The following is a 24,283-nucleotide window of genomic DNA, read 5'->3' as shown; positions in this document are numbered from 1 at the left end:
CCCACCCACCCCACCCCAAAAGAGAGAAAGAAAGAAAGAAGTCTCAGCACATGCCAGAGACTTTTATCAGTGTATTTGACATCGACATCGAGCAGCAATTGGCAAACTTAATTTTGGGTGTAGAAGCTACAAAAATAGAAACAATTACTAACATTTATTTCAATGTTTTAATTTACAATTGTAATAGATGTAAATTAAATACAATAAAATATCTGCCAACAAAATGTGTCTGCATGACATTTTTAATTCTGGTATCTCTCTACTCTGTGCCTTTTTTAATTCAGCTCCAGTTTTCGAGAGAACGGCAGAAGCTTGAGAAGAAATACAAATCCATAAACTATTCGATTTTTTGGATCAATGAATTTATTTTATTTGATATATTTTTTTGTCCTTTTTTTGGAGTGCTTTGAAGTGTAAATTCGAAAAGGGCGGGTCGATGGAGAATATTACTTCATAAGGACCCTGGGGGAAAAAGGTTTAGATGTCCAGCTCTTCCCACTCACAACATAATGCTACCCCTGTTATTTCATTTTCGCTCGAGCGCATGCATACACACACACACACACACACACACACACACACACACACACACACACACACACACACACACATATATATATATCTACACACACACACATACCCTACGACTGGCTGACTATATATTTAATTCCTCCTGAAGAAATTCAATTTACACACTTTTGTATATTTTTGCTGCACACTGCACTGAGAAGCAGACCACACACTCACACACACACACACACACACACACACACACACACACACACACACACACACACACACACACACACGCAAACACACACAAATATGCACAAGCAGGCAAACCAGGAGAGATGTCAGGAGGAAATGGACCCGCAAACAGAGCCCTGAGCTGAAACTTGGTTCAGTGCCTTGCTTAAGCGCACTTCGACAACAGTCAGAGTGCAGATTCGCGGCTCTCCAACAATCACTGCTATTGTTTGGTTCACAGCAAGACTCAAACCTCTATTTTCAAAGCCCAAGTCCTCACAGACGACGAGCCAATGATCAACAACCACCCCACCCTGCCCCACCCCAACATGATATGACCACACAACCTCTATTTTAGTGATGCTCATTGGGGACAATGATGATACTTGTGATATGTTAGTCAATGAGGTGGTTCATTATTAAATCGTGACCACACACTTCAGTTATATGCCCCGGCCCGGCTTTAATGTGCACTGTCACATTTAGAGCTCTGCATTTCACCATTCACTTTCTACAGTTTCAGCCACATTGGACGGAGCTCGCCACGGCCCTGAATGCTTTTTAATGATTTAGGTGGGTCAGGCCTGAAATCAAGACAGAACTGCCGGAGGACATGCAAAACCTCAAACTCACCTCAGATAGGCCCCAGCATGCAGGAATATACATATATATATATATTCATTCATTCATTCATTCATTTTCCGAACCGCTTTTCTTCGGGCAGTAGGCGGGGGACACCCTGAACCGGTTGCCAGCCAATCACAGGGCACACAGAAACGAACAACCATCCACGCTCACACTCACACTTAGGGACAAGTTTTGAGTGTTCAATCAGCCTGCCACACATGTTTTTGGAATGTGGGAGGAAACCGGAGGACCCGGAAAAAACCCACACAAGCAGGGGGAGAACATGCAAACCCCACACAGGAAGGCCGGAGCTGGAATTGAACCTGGTACCGCTGCACTGTGAAGTCGACGTGCTAACCACTCGACTACTCAAACAAATCAGAAGTCAAACAACATCCCGCAACGGACTGTGTTCAACCATAGAGGTTTAACTGCACTGTTGTTCTCACTTGGTGCTTAAAACCAAAAACAAACTTGATGTCCTTTGGCTGGGCATAAGTCGAAGGTCCAGTCATGATTAACACGACTGAAACCTGATTAACTTGTAAGACGAATACAGTTTGACTAAGACACTGGAATCATTTGGGTTCATGCATCTGTATATGCCACCCACTCTGCCTTAGAGCCACTTAAAAGTCACTTTGAAGATGGGTGAAACCTCAGCTATGGGAATCCTCTTCCAGTTTCATATTCATGTTTTTTTTTGGTGTGTTTTTTTTCTAGCTTGATAGAATCTATTCACCTATGTCAAATTTGGGGCTATTTTCAGACATAAGCCCTTGGAAGGGTAGCTATTCATTTGGAAAGGGGGGCTGTGGAGCCAATTAGACCTAGTTTGAGGTTGGGTGATGACCTAAGACAAAGATTCTATCTTTAGAGAAGCTGCGGCCATCACACATTTCTGTACATTCACAAATTACAGGGCAGGCTTTGGCCCTCAACCCACCGAATACATTCCTTCCCCAAAGTGTCTGCTCAAATTTCATCTGGAGGTTTGTGCTCAGTGGAAATATGAGTGCTGTGAATGGACAACTATGAAATGGAGTTTTATTCCTCCGGATTAAATTAGGACCACTTCAGGGCTCCGGGTCGTTTTTGTATGAATGATGAATTCTGCGGTGACTTTGGTACGTTGAGCTTGTTTACCCGTTCCTCCTCGTTGTGAGCTGGTATGCTATTGGATCGGATTTTTTTTTTTTTTTTCGCTCCACTATGTGTCTGTGATTAGATGATGGAATTCATCAAAGCCATTTGCACCGATCCCGTCAAAGCCACTTCATACATTTTAGACAGGAATGACTAAGTAGATGTTTTGGACTCCTGTTGCTCTGATCACTGCTGTGGTTTGATTACACAACAGTGATTTTAACAATTGTTTAATAATTGTTTACTTCTACTTCCTGGTTTATTTTGAATCACAAGCCTGTTTTCGATAATTCTATCGAGCAGTCTGCTTTTAAGAGCGTTGGTTTGCCTTGTGTTCCAGACTTTTGACAGTGTTTGGACTAATATTCTTCAAAGTCAGTCAACTCTTGTACTCCTAACTTTCAGGGTTCAATGAAAGAAATGGTACCTTCAAAGAAACTGACTGCCATTGTATCCTTGACATTTGGGAACATATGTCACTCTCTACACCCCGGAGGAAGTACAATTGCACTACTTGCGTTGGAGTCCAGTGGAGCCCGATGCGGTACATTAAAAATGATAATAATAACCTGGATTTATACCACACCATTAGGGGACAGAAATGGACCCTACTGTACATCTATTTCTGCCAGGCTTACTATAATTCAGTAGAGTTGGCAGACACGCAGGCTGGCAAGCAGCATACGCACATCGTCATTCCTGTGAACAGTTTGGCAAGATTGGTTCTGCCTTAAGGTTGGTGAAAGTGGCGTTTTGTTTTTCAAAATTCATTTTTCATAAATGTGTCAAATACAAGCCGAGGCGACATGCTGCGGTCATGCGATCAAAGTCTGGAAGTACTGGATGAAAATTGGACAGGCTGTCCACGCCTTTCTTTGTGAGCTTGTGAGCTCAGTAAATTCAGGTTTGTTCTTGGTTGATTTCAAGAACACTATTTGGACAAGTAATGGTAGGTTGTTGCGGAGACAACGCTTGAGTTGCCGCTGCACGAGATGCAGCGCTAAGGAAGAAGGAAATCGAATTGTGACCTGCTTCTACAGACCTGTGCAGAAGCTGAAAATAATCATGAAACCAAAAGTCTCGACGCCGTAATGGTTGATTGGTTATTTCTCAGCTGTGACAATATTTCTTGCCGGAGCATTTGAAAAATCTGTTTATTTCCTCACATTTCTCTTTATTTCCACCTCCTCATGCTGGTCACCAGCTGAGTCAGACACTCCTGTGGGATGGTACACCACTTCTTAACCAAGACGTGGTTCAGATCAGGCAGAATGGTTGTGTTGGTCACTTCAGCACGAACATTGCGCCCAAGCGGATTTCACAAGTGTGCACTTGGGTTGAGGTCAGGACTGTTGGCAGGCCGCTCTGTTCTTTGGAATCCCAAATTGTGGACAACGACAAGCCTCAGGCGATGCCGCCCTCACTGTCACAATCTCTCCACCGAATGGTGTTACCTTATCGATGCAGCAGACTCGATAGTATTCTCAGGGATTATAACTAAACGTAACAACGCTGTTAAGTTTCCTTTCTAGTGTGGGTGCTGACAGCACAAACGGGCTTGGCGGTGAAGAGCCCAGTTGTCGTGGCAGGCCTATCGGGATACCAATGGGAGTCTGTGTGTCCGCAAACCTTGAATAGATCCATCCATCCATCCATTTTCCGATCCGCTTATCCTCACAAGGGTCGCCGGGGGGTGCTGGAGCCTATCCCAGCTCTCTTCGGGCAGTAGGCGGGGGACACCCTGAACCAGTTTCCAGCCAATCGCAGGGCAGACAAACAACCATCCGCGCTCACACTCATACCTAGGGACAATTTAAGTGTTTAATCAGCCTGCCAAGCATGTTTTTGGAATGTGGGAGGAAACCAGAGTGCCCGGAGAAAACCCACGCGGGCCCGGGGAGAACATGCAAACTCCACACAGGGAGGCCGGAGCTGCAATTGAACTTTTGAATCTTCTTGAGTCCTGGATTGTTTTGGATTTTTGTCATTTCTGTCTGTTTTGACATGCTCCTTTTAATAAGTCTAGGCCAGGGTTAGATGACTCCGGTTCTCGAGAGCCTCAGTCTTGCTTGTTTTTAGAAGTTTCACTCTTTCAACACACTTGACTGTTTTGAAATTGCCCTTTTACACAGGCCTTGTCTCGATCAGGCAAATATGGCATTTCGATGGACATATTAATAGGTGATGCATATTTATTTATTTATTTGTTTAGATTTATATATTTATGTCTATATGTCTTTTTATGCAGTTCGATTTTGCCGCCCTTCATTTTAGCTGTGTGCCATGCACTACATGTTTGCACTGTGGTTGAGAGGAAAGAAATTTCATCTGTGCTGTATGTTGCACACAGAGCATATTTGACAATAAAGCTGACTTGATACTGTACACACATATTCCATATTCCGAGCTATCAGACATCGAATTGCCAAACACCGGCGCTAATCAGAAGCTCAAAACCAGAGGCAACGGCAGCAACAAAATAAAATATTTTGCCACATTTTAATGGCACCGTGTCTGTCAATGATGATGCAGTGACTTCTGTGCACCATGTGGCTTTATTTCTCACTCAGTGTAGCATTCACACTCACATTTATGAGGGGAGATAAACAGGCTTCCGAACAGGGTACATTTAGTGGCAAGAGGCATTACTTACAACAAATAAATATTCTACCAAAGATGAAATGACGCAGGTTTTGTCGCAGAGTTTAAATGCAGTATCACGGCCTCAATGACTATTCTTATTTTCTTGTAATTTTTTTTTAAGACTTAGATAACCTCCATCTCTATTTTACTGGACATTGTCATTGTCTGTTCACTCTAAAAGTCAAACACTATCCTGACACCATATTTGAAGAGTCTATCTGTATATCTAGAAACCGAGTACATGTGTATGTTGTTGACATCTCGAAACCCGTCTGCCAAATACACTGGAAGCCCGTCGAATTGGGATGAGACAAAACACTGGAGGAGACAATGAGCCCATCGGCCTCATGCATCTTTAATACTCTGCTTACGTTCTATAAAAGGTGCAGAGTGGAGCCGAGGGCTTATTAAAGCCTCCTGAATCAATTGAGCAAAATAATGGCTGTTGGGGGACAACTCCACCTATGTTTATATTTCGCTCTTCAACATAAATTGATTTTTAAGGGCTTAATTTTGAATGTGCCAAACATGCTGCTGCGTGTCGAACATGTTATTGTGTGAATGCTTGACTGCAATTTTGCTGTTAAAGGGAGAAGGCCATTAACATTATAGCAAGGTCATTGCTATTCGTCTGAATGCATGCCCCCCCACCCACACACCCACACACACACGCACACACAAAATAAAGCAAAATCCTTTCGTTTTTTAAAAAAATGATTTTCTTTATCTGTAAAGGACTTGATTTTGAAACATGAGGAGATGTTCACCAAGGACCTTGTACGCCTCACTGTGCTAAACTAAAAGACTAAACTTAAATATGTCATACTAAAGAAAATGCTTCCTGTTATCAACAGTGGGAATAACTCTGTTATTGTCCTGGAAATGTAACCCCAATCACACACACACACACACACACACACACACACACACACACACACACACACACACACACACACACACACACAAAACAACAATAAATTGTTACTGTTCGTAGAAATCCTCCTATGTCCAAATTTGGTAATTTCATGATTTTTTTTTCCCCCACAAAACCATTTTATTGGTCATTTCCAATATGGGTCAGTTATTTTTACAAATTATTGATCAGTTGAAAATTTCTTACTCTCTTTTTTTATGATGCAATGTTGATAGCTCAAAAAACATGCTCTCATTTTTTTACTCCATGAAAAGTGAAGCTTGGGGCATGTGGCGATTTGGTCCAATGCCAGTGAAATTCAAAGAGGATTGTTCTAGCTGTCGTATGTTCCACAAATAGGCAATGATGCAAAAAAATGATTATCGAGGCAGTTTTCCTAAAAAAGAAAAAAACAAAACAAAACAAAAAAATCCTTCGCATTTACACACAGTATTCAAAACCTGTGTAATTTAGCCATGTCTGAATTGAATCTGCAAAGTGAATGCATAGCTGGTAAATGACTATTCCAGAGAGAACAGTAGCATACTATCCTTCAGTGCAACAGTGATGACAGCATACTACATAATAAAACAGCGGCAGACAGTGAACAAGGCAGCCCTGGCATGACGGTGCCTCATTTCTAAATGGGCATTTAGCGATGACATCATTGCTGTGTTTAGTGTAATGCGATTTTGTGTTCTCCACTGTTGTAGTGCAAGGACCCAAATTTTCCAAATCATACTTCTGAAAGTAAGAGCAGTTCACAAACATTGGAAAACGGTCTTGGATTACATCCACACTAACGTTGAATAGTAAAAACAAAACTATTGACTCGGAGTGTCTGTTTCTCTTGAAAAATGACATTTGTCTGAATCCACAACGGGATTGAATTTGAATTACAGTCTTTATAATGTAAACATATTCGTATACAGCATCGGATTCATTTACATAGTGCAGGCGTCGTGTTGTTAATACGTACAATGAAACCTGCAAATAAACAGCGATGATGTGTGTCGTGAAATGCCCTCAGATATCGGGTAGCCCTCATTAGCCCAAGCGCGCCTGCCCCCTCTCAACACGCACTCGCTGTCAAGCCCGGTGTCACGGTGGCTCCACCCTCACATCATCCATCGGGTACACTCACCCAATGATGACAGTTAGCAGTCTGTGATGTGGTTCCCGGGCCTGTTTATTCTTTGCAAACCCACTAAAAGTAGCACTTGAGTATAAGCTCACCAAAAGGCCCCCATGCTATTATAGGAGCACTTTGGGCAGACTTTTGATCTGGTGAGTTTTGTAAATAAGGCCCCGCCTTATTGCAGCCACTGCTTTTCCATCTATATTGTTTCAAGCGAGGGCAACTATTTGGTATCAACGCTGGTTTGTAACCTGGCGCTAAATATTACAGTAAGTCAAACATTTGGAGTTATGCACATAATGAGAACAAATGTTTGAAAATGAAAACAATCCCATTCCTTTTGTGAAGGACCGACTGTTTTTTTTTTCCAGGATCTTTATTTACACTGTGAGAGTTCATATAGCTTTTACATTCAAATGGCTACCATAAATACATCAAGTCCCCCACTTTTTTCAGCTGTGGTTTTTCATGAAAGCTATAATCATTTCTCATCTTTCTTTGTCCCTTTGTCTCTCTGTGTATTTGTGTGTGACAACACACACACACACACACACACACACACACACACACACACACACACACACACACACACACACGGAGTGTTTCTCCTTTGCTGGCGAGAGCTTCTGATGCAAGGACGGCAATCTGTAATCTGTAGTAATTGCATGTTGCAGAAAAACATTTTTCCGCTGTGGTAATCGCTGCAATATGTGCAGTTGCGTTGCCAAAGTGACAGCACCCCCCACCCCCCTACACATAAACACACTCACGCCACACAGGATCCTGACTCACTCTGACTCTGCCGAATGTGTCCAATGAAAATTTTGGAGTCCATTTCTCAGGATGGCCGCAAGCCAGAGAAACTCACAGAGACAAGTAACTGTTTTATGGTGACTATCGTTGGCTTGGTAAGGGCACTCACGCAAGACACACATACACACACCTGCGACACTGCCATGTTGCATTCACCTTCACCGAAAAGTCTAAAGTTCCTGCCGGTGACAGTTTAACTGCCATACAGACTTAGTGCCAGCTCCCACACAAAGATCAGGGGACGGATGTTTGAATGGTGCTTCACACTTGCTTTCTCACTTTAACCTTTAAACAGCTACTTCATGCCACGGGTAAATCTAGGATCAAAGGTTCTTGGGATGTGAAGCTCCTCGCCAGGGAGGATAAATGTCACTGTTTTGTACATTTTAACACAATTTCATGACCACAATTATGAAAGAGAAGCCTATCACCTGTTGAGGAAGTGTGTGACTAAACCATCAAATCAAGGCGATTTAGGTGTTGAACCGCAAAAAGAGGACTGGGTAAGGTTTAGAAAACAAACATATTGTAAGCCGAGTAGTACCTCAGGGAAGACAAGTCAATTTGAGACAGCAACTACACTTCGACACACACATCGGCAGTAAGCAGTTTTTCTGGAGCAGCCCTCTTTCTTGAGTGCTAAAAACCTTGGACATATTTTTTTGAACAGGTTGCCAGCCAATTGCAGGGCACACACAGGCGAACAACCATCCGCGCTCACACTCACACCTCGGGAAATTTAGAGCGTTCCGTGAACCGGCTATGCATGTTTTTGGAATGTGGGAGGAAACTGGAGTACCCGGGGAAAACCCACGCACACACGGGGAGAACATGCAAACTCCACACAGGAAGGCCGGAGCCGGAATCGAACCCTGCACCTCTGCGCTGTGAGGCCGACCACTAGAACAGATAGAGATTTTTTTTCCTTGGAGAAGTGAGTCTTATGTGTCAAAGTTCCTCATGATTAGTCAAAGTTGAAGCCAAATGAAATAGAACACATGCAGTGAAAGTCTTTAAGACCGCTTTGACGCATGTGACCGTGTTTTATATGTGAGGGCATTACTGACTTGAATATATGATTGCATTCAGTGGTGGCGAGGGGGACAAAAAATGCGGGTTGAAACCCACACAATAATATCACTCTGGACGAAGTTTTAGAACAACTGCTCATTATGTCATGACAAGATCAGGAAGTGGAAAGCCAAGTAAATTTAGGGTTGTTACACATCTAGCCAGAATAGTTGCAATTTTTCAAAGAGCACTTTCTATAAGATTTTGGAGTGTATCAGTTGGACGAAAGAAAGGACTTGGCTCAATGCCTCAATTATACAACCACCATTCTCGTAGGATGTTCATTCAATTGTTTAATTTTGTAGAATATGCAGATCATTGACATGACACAAAACTAGAGTCATTTCAAGGGGCAACTTTCTGGCATTAAGAAATACTAAAAGAAATCAAGAAAAAAAATTGACGTGGTCAGTAACTGTTACTCTTTTAGACCAAGCAAAGGAAAAAAATGCAATTTTGAGGAAAAACTATATAATCATGAAAAAACAACAACAACAAAAGAACACTTCAACACACCACTAGTACTTTGTTGTACTCCCTCTGGCTTTTTTAACAGCTCACAATCTCAAAGGCATGTACTTAAAGGAGAAGTCAACTCCTCCAATAAATTGTTTGAACATGGCATTCTTGATATTACATTTGTGGAGTATGAATTTAGCAGCAAAATCAAGCTGCGTTTAATCATCTCAGGAAGCGGCCATTTTGCCACTTGCTGTCGACCGAAAATGCTGTCACAGTTGCTCAGGGCTCAGGTCATGATTTTTCCTCGGTGTTAATGATGCCCTTTGTCATTGACGTTGATTCCAGTTTCCTCCCATTTGTTTCTGTATTTGTCTTGCTGTGCAATTTCTGCTTTCAAGACACTTTAAGTTTACCGTATTGACGCTTTGATGTCTACCAGCATGCTTGCCTTTAACAACCTTCCCACGTTGTTTGTACTTGGTCCAGCTTTTGGAGACAGCTGCCTGTAAACCAACATTGCGTGGTGATTTCCCTTCTTCAAGAAGTTTTATCATCCTCTCTTTTGTTTCAATTGACATTTCTCGTGTTGGAGCCATGGTTCATGTCAGTCCACTTGGTGCAACAGCTCTCCAAGGTGTGAACACTCCTGTTTAGCTGCAGACTCGCAAGGAGATCTAATTTGATGCAAGTGTTGGTTTTGGGAATGGAAATTTATAAGAGGACTTTATATTTTTTCCTCCTCAGAAATGAGTGATTTTCACACATTTTTATTTTAAATGTTTAGCCAGAAAGTTGCCATTTGACATGATTTTCGTTTTGTGTCATGTCTCTGATCTGCTGCATCCCACAAATTAAAAAAACTGAATGAAGATCCTCTGAGAGTGGTGATTCCATTTTTTTTTTACCAGGGGTTGTACTTCATCACAAAGGTGCATGTTTAATCATTTTCATTTCATGACTGTCAAGTTCTACCGTGCCCTACTCATTCAACCATACCTTTAGCTGACTACTAATAGTCACGCTGGAGAAATGGGCCTTCATCAGCTTTTCCTACAAAGCTGAAAGCACATAAAAGCAAATGTCCAAAATGTCATAGTTCATCAATTAAGAGGAGTGTCTTGGCAATTTGTCCATAAACTATACACTATGAATGGAAATAAATATAACTTTTATCAACACACAGACACACACACACAACCTAGCCAACTGATCAGTAATGCTCAACGACATTTATAGAAACACAGTCATAGACACCAAGATTGCAACCAGACTGTGTGTGCAAAGCTTTTCCTCTCTGGGCTGCTGTAGCCATCCAACCTCCCAGCAGTTGAACTTTCCTGTCTCTAATGGAGTCTTTCTGTCAGATCAAACAGCTCTCACTGACGAGGAGAGGAGACAGATCGCAGTGCTGGAAGCCATTCAGTCTGACAACCCAAACACATTTGACTGGCAACGCAGCCGGCCTCTACTCTGCTAACGCTCGAGATTCCACACAAATGTAGTTATGCCACTAGAAAGGAGAATATGGGGGGTGGGGGGGGGGTGCACAAAGACAAGGCCGTCACAACTCGGTCTTTCCTCGAATGAAATCGCATGTGAGCCAAATATTAGGAAGCATGCTTGGCTTCCTGCAACCACCAAGTCATTAAAACGGAGGCTGTAAACCACATTTCTACCAGCAGACAATGCCTTTTTGTACTTGGCTCTCCCTTCTCGCTGGAGGAAAAGCTTTAATAAGTATCGAGATAAGAGAGGGAAGATGTACAGAGAAGTGAAAGGAAGATGGATGGTGTCGGATGAATGAAAATGAGTGGCGGTATTTAGTATGGGTCAATGGAGTGGATGTCAGTTGAGGCATCTTTGTACTGCATTTTCCTTTTGGCACTTGTAAATGTATGACTGCTCATGAAATTCCTCTTTGAGGGAAAAGCACCGTGCTTTTTGAGGTTGGCATGAAAAGACGTGAAGGTCCACCTGCACCCTCAAAATTCAGAACAAGATTTGTATTCAATGCTCCTTTAAAAATTATTGATTTGGGTGATGGCATAGACTTTGACATCAACGGTAAAATTATACAGAATAAATATACAGTTCATATAAGACATGTGCCATGTATATACATACAAGATCTATGACACATTTGAAGAATATGTAAATAAAAACATCCTAATTCTCAGTTTTGATTGCCACTATCAAAGAGGTATTGAGTTGATTTTTGTTGTTGTTGTTATGCTCCAGTATTTTGCCACTCTGGTTACCAAACCAGAAACACTTTTCAGTGTTATATTTGTGAAGACAGAATTGGATACTTTTCTTGTATTGAATGTTTTGTGACTATTTCCAGCATTTCACCTATCGTCATCAGTGTTTGTCTCTTTCAGCTCCTTACCTTACTGATCCAGGGTCATTCCAGGTTCTGTCACACTCATTCAAGTGCTCAAGGACTTCAAAGGGCTCGCTAAATGTTGAATTTGCATTAATTTCCCGAGCTTCCCTAGCGCCATCTGACTCACCGCAGAATCCATCCAGATTTCAGCAGCAAGCCCGATGCTGGTTTCCTGACAAACGTCCATGCCACTTTTCTCTGCGGGCCCAAGACAACTCTTGGAAAGTACTTGGCAGGCCCTCTGGGCTTTTAATTGTAAGGAAACAAAGGCGTGGCGACTCTCAGCCTGCATGTCAAGGAGCTCCAGAGCCTATTCAAACACATGATACTGTCATGCCTCGCAAAAGCAATATTTGGCAGCAAACGCTGATTGTCAGTTATTCCAATCGACTTCTATATGAAATCTCATAAGGAAAATGAACCATCTCCACATGTCAGAGATTTTTTTTTTTTTTCTGCAGTGAGAACAAAGAGCGACAGCCCATGATGCAGTAGTTAAATTTACAACTCTGGGCTCCGTTCCCAAACCTGCACCCACCCAATGGAATACCTCCTTTTAAAACTGCAATAGCTTTGGACCGGACTTCATTGGATTCCAGGAAACCACCCATGTGTCCGAAGTGACTAAATGTTTCCTCTCATCATCTCTGTCGCTAATCAGCCGTGGCGTTCCCTGTGTACCGTTAGCACCCAGGCCACATGGAGCTCGAACATGGTGAGGGCAGGACTTTCCCTCTTTGACTCAGAGCCTGAGGCGTCCACATGAGGCTTCGCTGTGACTGCTCACTAATCCTCTGATTGCAGTGTTTAGGCCCCACTCCCTCCTGCTCCACGTCAAGGCGGCCACAGCTAACGACAAGCTAATGACACGACGATGACAAGGAGCGTTTACAAAATCCAATCAGTAGCATGGAGGCTGACTGCCTGGTGATTAGGTTGATCAAACTCTGTCCTGACTGAACGACTGGCCCGCTCTGCGCCTCTTATGTCATCACAGTGATTAAAGAGCCCGTCAGTCACTCTCACGCAAACGTCTTTCTGCCAGGTTGGCAGTGTCCGTGGATCACTGTCATGTTTCGAAGCATTAGAAAAATAGTACTTGTCATTCCCGTTTAAGGAACGATACGGCAAAGATTTTCACTCCAAAGCCCCCTTCATGTATTTTTTGATCAGGAAAATGATACTAGCTTGGATTTTCCATTTCATCAATTTATTTTGGAGAAATCAGTGAATAACTAACTAATCTCAAAATGCCCCTTTCTTCTCAGTAATATAGCCACACCACCTTCCCTCTTCCCATATCTTGGTGGGAGTCAGCGGAGGAACCTTTCAACATATACATCGCTAACAATATCCAAAACGGTGATCAATCGGCATCGAATTTTATGTGGACATCTCTACTTACATGAGCGGCATTTACATATTTCTAATATCCATCCATCCATCCATTTTCTAATTCAGTTTGCTGAATATAACCAAGTCGTTTGTCAACTTTGGCGACTTCCACCCAATTTCAATACCACTTGAGCTGGAGCCTCCTTGCTTACTTGACATAGGCGAGTGGCAATGTAGGCACAAAATGCAACATTCTGTACCTACATGTGTACTTCAAAGGGTTAAAAGTGAGCGACTTTTAAAATGATAATTTAACCTTAAATGCTGTTAATTTTTTTTCAATCACAAAATAAAGCAACACGTCCAATGGGTAAAAAATGTATGGGTTCATGGTTAAATGAAGTGTGTGAAAAAAATTGTCTGTAATCAGTTTTGGGCATGTTGAGTAAATTATGAAACAAACAATGAGTGAGGAATTTTTGTTAGAATAAGAATACAAAAAAAATTTATTTTGGAGAAATCAGTGAATAACTAACTAATCTCAAAATGCCCCTTTCTTCTCAGTAATATAGCCACACCACCTTCCCTCTTCCCATATCTTGGTGGGAGTCAGCGGAGGAACCATTCAACATATACATCGCTAACAATATCCAAAATGGTGATCAATCGGCATCGGACTTTATGTGGACATCTCTACTTACATGAGCGCCATTAACATATTTCTAATATCCATCCATCCATCCATTTTCTAATTCAGTTTGCTGAATATAACCAAGTCGTTTGTCAACTTTGGCGACTTCCACCCAATTTCAATACCACTTGAGCTGGAGCCTCCTTGCTTACTTGACATAGGCGAGTGGCAATGTAGGCACAAAATGCAACATTCTGTACCTACATGTGTACTTCAAAGGGTTAAAAGTGAGCGACTTTTAAAATGATAATTTAACCTGAAATGCTGTTATTTTTTTTTCAATCAAAAAATAAAGCAACACGTCCAATTGGTAAAAAATGTATGGCTTCATGGTTAAATGAAGTGTGTGAAAACAATTGTCTGTAATCAGTTTTGGGCATGTTGAGTAAATTATGAAACAAACAATGAGTGAGGAATTTTTGTTTGATTAAGAATACAAAAAACAAACAAAACAAAGCAAAAAAAAAAAAAAAAAAAAAAACAGAACAACACATGTTTTGTGTTGTCCAACGTGTAATATCCCATTCAGGAAAAGAATGGCGCATTCAACTGTCGCTACATACCGGAGTCAAGTCATTTGTCATTTTGATCAATGTGTTGACTGAGCATTGTTGAAATTACCATCTTAAATTGAAAGCAAATAAATAACTTGTGAACAAACAACCGAGAGCAGAAGTAATATTATGTTTAAAAATTGCGATTGGAGAGCAGATCTAGATTAGTCTTCATTGACAAGGAGTGAATTGTTGAACCTCCTGATGAACTCACAACTTTTGTTTCTTGAAGAATGACTGCATACTGGACAGCAGTCATATACAATAACTTGGATCTAAACTGAAGACTCACATTTGTAACATTAAGAGGGAAGTCCCTCATAGTTTTGGGTTAAGACCTCCGATGTTTTTTTCCCGCACCGTGTGGGTAATGCCGACGGACTGACACATGAGCAGACCATATGTTTGTCCTGACTAGCCATTACGATTTGGTCAGGCAGGATTTAGAAAGCGGCAAAAATGTCACAGTCATCATGTTGACATGCGTCTCCCTGAGTCAGCATGAGGAAAAAAAAACAACTGATGGTGAAGCCACGTGTGGGCGTAACAATATTTTCAGTTTATGAGGACGTATAGCATAAAGGTGCTTGTGACTACTCTGACCATGAGACGAGCACAGACAGCAGACGACGTGACCTCAAACTACTAGACATACATTGGAGTGGATAAGGAGGGGACACTTGGTCTGCACAGCTGATGGGAAGTCCCTTCATAGTATCTTTGACTGAACAACAACAAATGAACAACAGAGAAAGTACCAGCTAGAGTTTACTTTGGGGCAAAACATACAAGGCAAACCGATTACGCTAGTTTAAAATAGATCAGATACGAACCTAAAAGATATCAAGTACAACACTGTGCTTGATAATGTGCTTACATAAAAAAACAAAAAGAAACACAAAACATTCCATCAATGAACTGATTCCACCTACCTCTAGCATGTTTGATTAGAGATCATTTAAGTTATGACTAATGTTCATAACATACACGATGTCCACATAACACTCGCTCATTTTAAACAGATACAAGATTTAACTTCAGTGGAATATTCATTCGCACTTTATATCTACAGATGCATGATTTCATACATTTTCGTGCAAATGGCAAACGCCCGATGTGCACCCCTCTGATTACCCTGCAAATATCGATGCAACTGCCTGTCTCTACTCATGATTATGCGTACTGCTTCAGTAGCACAAATTTTCAGCTCATCCAGGATTGCAGGAAGTGGAAATGCATACGCCTTGCTCTATATGTCTCAGTTGTGACGTTGCAGACCACTGGCAGAAACACCTAACGGCAGATGCTCATCAAGAAATCCCCTGACAGCGAGATGCACTGTCTCGCTAAAAAAGGTACCGGTAGTCAACACCATCAGCAGATAGTTGTGGAAACTTTTAGTTTATGAGCATCTCCAGGAATTTTGAAAAGTGAAGCCCAAATCCCAATGAGCAACAAAGGCTTATGGTAAGGTAGCGAATGTTGAGTTTTCTTCAAGGTTCATTCAAGGTCGCAAACGTTCGCAAAAACATTCTCCAGACATACAGTTTTTCTTGTTGTCAGGAAATTTGGAACATGTTCCCTTCATCCGTTAAAGAAGAAAATCCATCCAGTGTATTAAATATGTCAAGCGTGTTCAATATAATAATCTACAACACAGGTGTCAAAGTTAAGGCCTGGGGGCCAGAGCTGACCCACACAGGCCTGGGTAGAACATGCAAACTCCACACAGGAAGTTTTGAGCCGGGATCAAACCCACAACCTCTGCATTGTGAGATCGACATGCTAACCACTGGACCACTGGGCCGCGCGTCCCTTAATGTAAAGGTCAAAAACAAGGACATTTCTAAAGAGCAACAAAAGAGTTACTGTGGAAGTATTGTGCATGAGGGGAAGAGTGCTGGAATCCCAAAACATTTTTATTGCAGAATAACAGTTAACACTGTGTAAACAAGTTGGGGAAAAACAGAGTGAAGAGTATGAAATGATTTCATAGTCTGCAGCTTCTCACATCCTATAATTATCTGCATTCTTCTGCAACTGTAATTACATTTTTCTTTACTGGTTACAGGACCAATGCCTGCCTGTGATAGTGTTTTAGACATAATTAAAGATTATAATTATGAAGTCATGATCAAGGGTGATGGAGAGATGTTTGTCTGTGACAAAGGTTAATTGAATCCTCTGATGTGGTTCTGTTCAAATTTCCTCTTGTGAGTAAAAAAAAAAAAACAATTGTTTCTTCCCTTCCTTGAATCCGCTTGTCGGCATGACAACTACCATGGCGCAATGACGGTTATAGCTTGGAGTCGATGGTCACATGCTTTAGCATTTACAACACAGCCTTGCTGAAATCAACAGGTGGTCTGTCAGTCGTTGCAGCAAACTCGCAGCAATTCCTCACGGGTGTGGAAATATTTGACTAAAAATAAGACTGGTAGCTTTCGAATTATATAGGTCTTTCCTCAAATATGACAAAGCACAAGTGCACTGAACAGGTATGCGCTAACGCTAGCGAATTGGACAAAAATCCTCACGTCACAGGGAAAAGATAGACGATACACTGTAGTGTCTGCTTGGATGACAAAACGATGACAATTCTGTGATAATGAACGGTTATTATTACGAACAAACTAGTTTTTCCATTCAAGCCTTGAATGCAAAACAAACACACACACTTCTTCCTCTTTTAAATTGCCCCACCCACTGGCTTAGGCATCCAATCACAAATCACTCATAAGACACCTCCGAGGTCCCACAGACAGCTGAATCTTTCAAAATTCCTGTAACAACCCAAGTAACTCAACTGCAGGTTTGCTGAAATACAAATTACATTATTGCACAGCATACGCTGTTAGATTTGAGCCGAGTCACAAGGAGGTTTTGCCTGTCCCGCGCTTGAGGCTGTGTGTCATGATAAGGCCATTAGTCAGAGGCCGTGGTTGGTGAAAATGTCCCCCGAAACAAATCTTCGGCCATTTCAGGTTGCATTTTCCATATAAAACGATAAGCGAGACTGTTAATGTACTTTAGTTAAGACGAATTACATTTTCATTTGAAATGGATGTTTCTTGACAATGTTTTGTCGAGATGTGTTACAGGGTTCAAAAACAAAAGGCTTCTCCTTGATTTGGTGGATTCGATTGCACAAGGAGCAAGCTCGAGAAAAGTCCTGACTACTTCATCATCTTGAGGGTTTAGGAAAGATTAACAACTTGTAAATGAGTCAAATCGACCACAAAGAGATGACTCATCTAGTCCAGTGGTTGTGCTTTACAAATCAAATGATGATGTGAGGATTTTCATATAGCAGTTGAATAATGCAATTCTCTTTTACAAGTCCCTGAATCTTTCATTTTAGAAAAATTTTGAGACATTAAAAAGTCCCATATAAAACTCCAAATGTAAAAATGTGTTCTTCATTGGAAAATATAACAAACTCTGTCTTAGCACCATTTTCCTTCCCTTTAACATCCACTCATGGGGAATTTCGCACACAAAAAATACCTAAATAAATAAAATTCCACAACTATAACCTTCTTTACTAGAATATATTCCAGTTAGTACAACCCCACAGTGACACATTCCAAAACAATGCCGTGCTGCAAGTCCCTCCACAAACATGACGATGTCGAAAGCACTTTACAGTATTAAGCAACGGACTCACTTGAAAGGCACTGTATAAATCTATTATTAGTAGGAGTAGTGAACCCCCACCCCCCCCACACCCAAAAAAGAAAAAAAAGAAAAAAGAAATGGTTCTGCTTGTCAACTCAAATGATATCAGTTCATATCAGTGCAAAACGAAAATCAACGAAAACACCAAATCTTGTTACATTTTGTCATATAATTATTGTACATTTTTTCCAATTAAGCTTTTATGTAGGGCTTAAATTTCAGTCAAACATTAATGTTAAGATATAAGATGGAAATTATAAATCGTTTAACTCATGCAGTAAAAGCGGCTGTAACTATTTGCCGGGGAAATGCTACGCTGATTTTTTTAAATTTTCAACCATCCATCCATTATCTGCACTGCTTTTCCTTTATTTTATCTTTATTTTTTTTATAATAGGACTACCGTAAAATTCCCTCCACCTCCATCGCTGGTTTCTGGTTCACGGTCCTGGTATTTTGTGCATTGTTTTTTTTGTTTGGTAACTGTTATTAATTTATTATTTTAGTCGTTTACAGCAGCTTCATCATCATTGTTGTGAGTTTAAGTATGTATAATTTAAAGACATAACAAAAATATATAGTGCCGTAAATGCTATAATAACTTGTAACACTCGTAATGTCGGGGGATTGACCTCCCATGCATTTGCTGTGAAAACACATTTTCTCAAAGTGGTCTTCGCCTATCCCTTAAATGAAAAATAATATTTATTTGGAAAAGTGAAAAGTGTTCAAAAATCCGACTAAATTCCTGCAATATTAGCAACATTAGCTCCCCCTCCTTAAACATGGCTACCAGCATGCTATGCTGAAAAAAATTCGACTCCAGCATATACTGTACAAAGCCAAATATATTTTTGAATGTATTGTGTCGATAAACCTTCTGACTGCAGGCATCTTGATGCATAGAGCTTGGGGCGTGGTGGCCATCAGGAATTTTGGAAAAATGTCTCGATTTCCCCTAATGGCTGGTCTGTATCATGGCTGGTCAAAGAGCGCGACGATTGACCCCCCACCTCCATTGGCAATTAACTTTCTGAGCGTGTCATCTGCCGTCTGCACCCATCGCCAATTAATTCCCATAGTGTCCGCCGCCCCATCCCACCCCCGGTCGACGTTTACATTTCAGCATTTGATGACACCGTACTCCCATGACGTCTGCCATCCACAAATATTCCCGTACCGAATTTTGGTCCCAGTATGTCCGTGCACAAAGCTGTAGCAGTTTGACCCCTGACTAGATGTGACACACTCCCATTAAAATGACCTTACCTACAGCTTTACACTACGCAGGAATGCCTAGTGATTTTTGTGTTTACAAAAACACATTATTCTCAGTCGGAAAAATCTTGAGAGCATAAATCTTTATCAGATTGGCATAAAGGAATTTTGCCCCGCGGTTGCTTTGCAGACCACCAGAAAATTGTATTTACTACTACACTTAGCACGACTCGAACCTTGACCCACTCGAGGCTCACCATGGTGGCTTGAGCCAAAAGTGTAGAGGGGTGGAGGCGGCTTTAACATTAGTCAACCACATAATCAGAGCGCCCCTCTGTACTCGCTACATAAAACCATCGTACGAGCGAACCTTAAAAGTGCTCCCCGTAAAGTTGTGTTGACAGACAGTGAAAACGGCGAGACAGACCAAAAAAAGTAAATAAGTACCTCCAAAACGTTTACAGACATAATCAAGTCCAGAATGTTTCTTCTATCCAATATGCCTTCAGAGTTTTATAAATAGATATTATACCCAGCTAAATTGGAGACAGAATTTTGCTTCTCTCGAGCTGACATGAGTTTTCTATTATTTGCTTTCACTTTAAAATATTGAAACTGTTAATATCTAGTTACAGATTTCGGCTTGCTCAGCTTGGCATCCAGCGGGGGCCTCACGCTCAGCAAGACTTTCAAGCACCTCCAATCAAGCCCATTTATTTATGTCAGACAAATAATCTTAATCAAATTGTTATTGCTTTTTTTTTTTTTTTTTTTGCCCTTTGCCAGCTATATCATGTTGAAAATGTAGTCCGTTTTTTTTCCAGTACAGTTTCAATGTGTCACTCCTTTGTTTAGGTTTTTGCTTTGAAATGTTTCCACTGCTCGTGATCGACATGCATTTAAACTATCCTAGTATCGCACTGGTATGTGTCTACTCGGTTATAAACTCTCCAAACCTAACTGGGGCACCTCTCACAATCATTTAAAAATAACCATTTTACACATTTGGTGAGGCGTGGTGCATTTCTCACTCTGCTATTCATACAGCGCAATAAGGCAAATGCATACAACTTTTACCACCCGAATGAACCTCTGTCTTTTTTTCTGCCACAAAGAGAGCTGGCTCCCGTGAGTGTCACACTCAACAGTGAACTACTGGATAAAAAAAGGGCAAATAATCTTGAAGAAATATCAGGATGAAGGGAGATCCTAATAGAAGTAAGACTTGACCCGGGCACTGGTTAGCACGTTCGTCTCAAAGTACAGAGGCGTAGGGATCGATTCCAGTCCCCAGCCTTCCTGTGTGGAGTTTGCATGTTCTTCCCGTGCGTGCGTGGGTTTTCTCCGGGTACTCCGGTTTCCTCCCACATTCCAAAAGCATTCGTGGAAGGTTAATGGAACACTCAAAATCGTCCCTCGGTGCGAGTGTGAGCACGGATGGTTGTTTGTCTCTGTGTGCCCTGCGATTGGCTGGCAACCGGTTCAGGGTGTCCCCCTCCTACTGCCCGAAGACGGCTGGGAGAGGCTCCCACACGTCCCGCGACACTTGTGAGGATAAGTGGATTCGAAAATGGATGGATGGATATACAGTGCTGGATATCAAGAGAGAGATCAAAGCCTCAGGTCCCTCTATACATAACAGCTCGAAATGAGCGATTTTGCATTTCTGTTTGTGACATAATTTGTGTATATTGCCCCTCAAAAGGTGCCATTGAAATGCAAAACTGCAATTTGGACGGCAATTTTCAGACAAAAAAAAAGAAACATGCTGACAAATTCTACAGAATCACTGAGTGAACGATAACTTGTTGCACACCCTTTCACACTGAGATTTCTCCAACGTTCCACATCAAGTTCCAATAAAACTGCTCTCTCAATTTTGGGGCCCTTCATTATTTGGTGACCTGAGATCTGAACACTTTTTGGAAATCAGACGGGATTTTACTTAATCGGTTTTATTCGATTGTGCGGGGCCATCTCATGCTGTGATTGGCGACTGGACATGACAATGGGAGCGAATGACGATTCTACTGTTATGTTGAACAAAGGGAACATGCATCTCGTGTTTGCAACATTTTTTTTTTTTTTTAATTAAATGGTGGGTAAGCTTCATCCTCGCAGGTGTAACCTCATTGTGGTTATTATCAGTGAGCTGCAGCAGCAGCATTGTAAGACTGAATGAGATTAGTGCCCTGTTGGCTCAAATCGCTCCATCTCCTCATAACATCGCAACGGTTAGACTGGTCACTTTGTCTTGCGGCACATGAGGAGTTCAATGCCACGAGAACAACAGCTGCACTGTCTGGCTTGTGAGTGCCTTGATGCGCCTGTGTCATCCGTTTTACGTGCGCCAGTTAATGCGTGTGAGTTTTAGGAAAGGTCTGAGGTTTCTGAGGTGAGGCGTTCTCCAGCTTCTCACGCAAAACGCATCTGATGTTGCCTATCACATGCAGGCATGTCTGCTCTGTGAGATGTGCAATGGTTGCCACCAATACTAGACGAGGTGGCATTACTGAAAGTCATCTTAGTCGAAACAGTCTTCATTAATAACTCCTGTGTCATGGCCTAAATCCGAGAAATGTTCCGTAGCGCGGTATCTCCTGATGCCTTATTGGATGATGGCTTGATTTCCATGCATGCTGCATGTTGCTCCTTATTAAAATCAAAGCTTGGGAGGCCAGGCATTTCTCTTATTTTCAGTATAATTGAAGCCTTTAAAAAGAGAACTTTTGCCAAATTGCACCGCCAGTGTAATGCAAGTTGTTAAGCTAACCACCAGAGTATTCTCCTTACACGAGGTCCCTCCCGTTTGAAATGGTTTCAGATTGAGCTGGAGGATTTAATCACTCTTGGCCTTTGTTCTCACACAGTTCAGTTTCAGACGACTGCCATTGTGAATTGTAAAAGGATATTGCATATTCACTAATGATTTCCACTGGTGATTACAGTTTTACATGCTCCGCTCATTCCCCGGCCACCATTTACTGTATTTACGGTCTCATATCCCGTCTGGAACGCCTGAAAATCAAAATCAGGCGCCAGCAGAGCACAATATTGTCGAAGTTACAACATCCTGATGGATTGTATATGAAGCCTGAAGTCAGTGGGCAGAAAACAGTGAGAGACAGTCAAGGAAGCACAGATGCATTGCTTTTAGATTACAAAGAGTGAAAATAGACAGGAACTTGTCATGAGGAGGATCTAAAAGTTTCTGTAGAAACTTCGGCGAACATTAGAACATCATCCCTTGTCACTGTGGTTCCACCGAGACTACACGGACTGATCTCATGTGAGCCACAGATGTACTGTTTACTGATTTACAGACCGTGCGAGGCTCTGCAGATTTGAACATATACTCTGCAAACGATTAGGAGCTCTTATGGCTGTCTGTAATTAACACTGCAGCGAGGCCTTAATTGGATGGTGATTTTGATTTCTTCTCCTGCCTCCATTTATCGACTTGACAAACTGGCTGAACCCTGTACCAGCTACATGTTGTTTAAAAAAACAAAAACAAAATTGCATCTATAAAAAAAATACTCACATACTTTGAACCTCCTTGTTTTCTACTCACAATCAAATGCTGTCTTGTTTGTAAGCGATTGGAAATACCATGGCAACAAATGGTTTGTTCATTAAGGCTAGTGCCAAGTGTAGTAGTGCACTCACCTCACCACACAGACCAAAAGTACCTCCTGGAAGTAAAGCAGCCTGCTATGTTTTTTTTTTTTCCCACTCTCTCTTTTATTGTATTGCTGTGTTCCGGTAAAGAGACCAATCGCACGGAGCTTGTATTCTCTGTGGTGAGAATACCATAATGGTGCTACTCCATCAAGTGTACAGTAAAACTTAAGGAGGAGAGGCTCTGTCGCGACCACAGCTAGACGGGGGCAAGTGAGCAAATGATATTCTCGTATCCAACGGTGCACGAATGGACACAACCTTCGACTTTTGTATCTCATGCATTCTTGTCAAAAAGAAATGCAACGATCAGAGTAGGAAGACAGTGAGGGGAATTCTTGCAGGGGAGGGGGTTTGAGGAGTTAGGGGTGGGGGTATACAGATTGGAGGCGGATCGGCACTCACCTCTGAGCAGACTGCTGCTGTAGTTGGAGAAGGAGTCAAAGATGCTGTTGGATGCCATGAGAGCGAATGACTCTCAGCACTTGGCCTCCACCAACCTTTGAGAAGAGACGGATGTCAGCCCGGGAGGACAGCAGTCATTCAGCTCCTTTGCCTGTTTGCAAGCAAGAATTTGGGGGTTGTGACTACCGCAGGAATCTGAAAAGCCACAAGCCAGCACAGAGCAGCAGCATGTGTTAGTACCAGCACGCATTGGAGAACGACGGTGGACGTGAGCGACGGGAAAAGTTATGAAGAAAGTGAAAGAAATGGCAGGAAGCAACAGAAACAGTTTGAGGTCAAGTGTTCAGGTGGGCTCACCTGAGCTGGAGATGAAGGCAGGCCCTCCAAACTGGCCTCAAGGGGTGGCGAGTGTTGGGTTTGTGGTCCTCTTTCAGACAACGGGCTGCGGAGTCTGAGGTTAGCAAGGAACCCTGATAGCGTGGTCCTTGTTTCTCTCGCCCGATGTTGGTATCCTGACAAAGGCGTCAGTGCTAGTAAAAAGCTAAAAGCCACAATGCATCTGCATCCTTCTCGCCATCCTCCACACATACACACACACACACAGGCACAAACTCTTCCCCTCTGTGAGTGGTGGAGCCCGCGTCACATGTGACGTGAGGTCACCGGGCCTCTCCCTCCCCTTCTTCCCTCACTCGCTTCCTTTCCTATCATCTTTTGTGAGATTTTTTTTTCTTCTCTATCGTTTGTCATTTTTACTTCGGCCTTTGCATCATTC

The 24,283-nt window shown here is 42.0% G+C and overlaps 1 protein-coding gene across 1 annotated transcript in view; it reads right to left on the bottom strand.

Moving 5' to 3' along the window:
• runx3 (RUNX family transcription factor 3) overlaps positions 1-24,082 on the bottom strand; it is a 55,228-nt gene extending 31,146 nt beyond the window's left edge. The window contains exons 1-2 of the mRNA XM_019878274.1: positions 23,866-24,082; positions 23,509-23,703 (exon numbers count right to left, since the gene is read on the bottom strand). Of these exons, the coding sequence (XP_019733833.1) occupies positions 23,509-23,566 (58 nt within the window). The 5' untranslated portion in view covers positions 23,567-23,703; positions 23,866-24,082. The remainder of the gene's footprint in view (positions 1-23,508; positions 23,704-23,865) is intronic.
• Positions 24,083-24,283: the final 201 nt, after the last annotated feature.

Source organism: Hippocampus comes, unplaced genomic scaffold (assembly GCF_001891065.2).
Source record: "Hippocampus comes isolate QL1 unplaced genomic scaffold, H_comes_QL1_v1.1 scaffold470, whole genome shotgun sequence".
In the NCBI taxonomy this organism is placed as follows: domain Eukaryota; kingdom Metazoa; phylum Chordata; class Actinopteri; order Syngnathiformes; family Syngnathidae; genus Hippocampus; species Hippocampus comes.
This window is presented reverse-complemented; position numbering and strand designations above follow the sequence as displayed.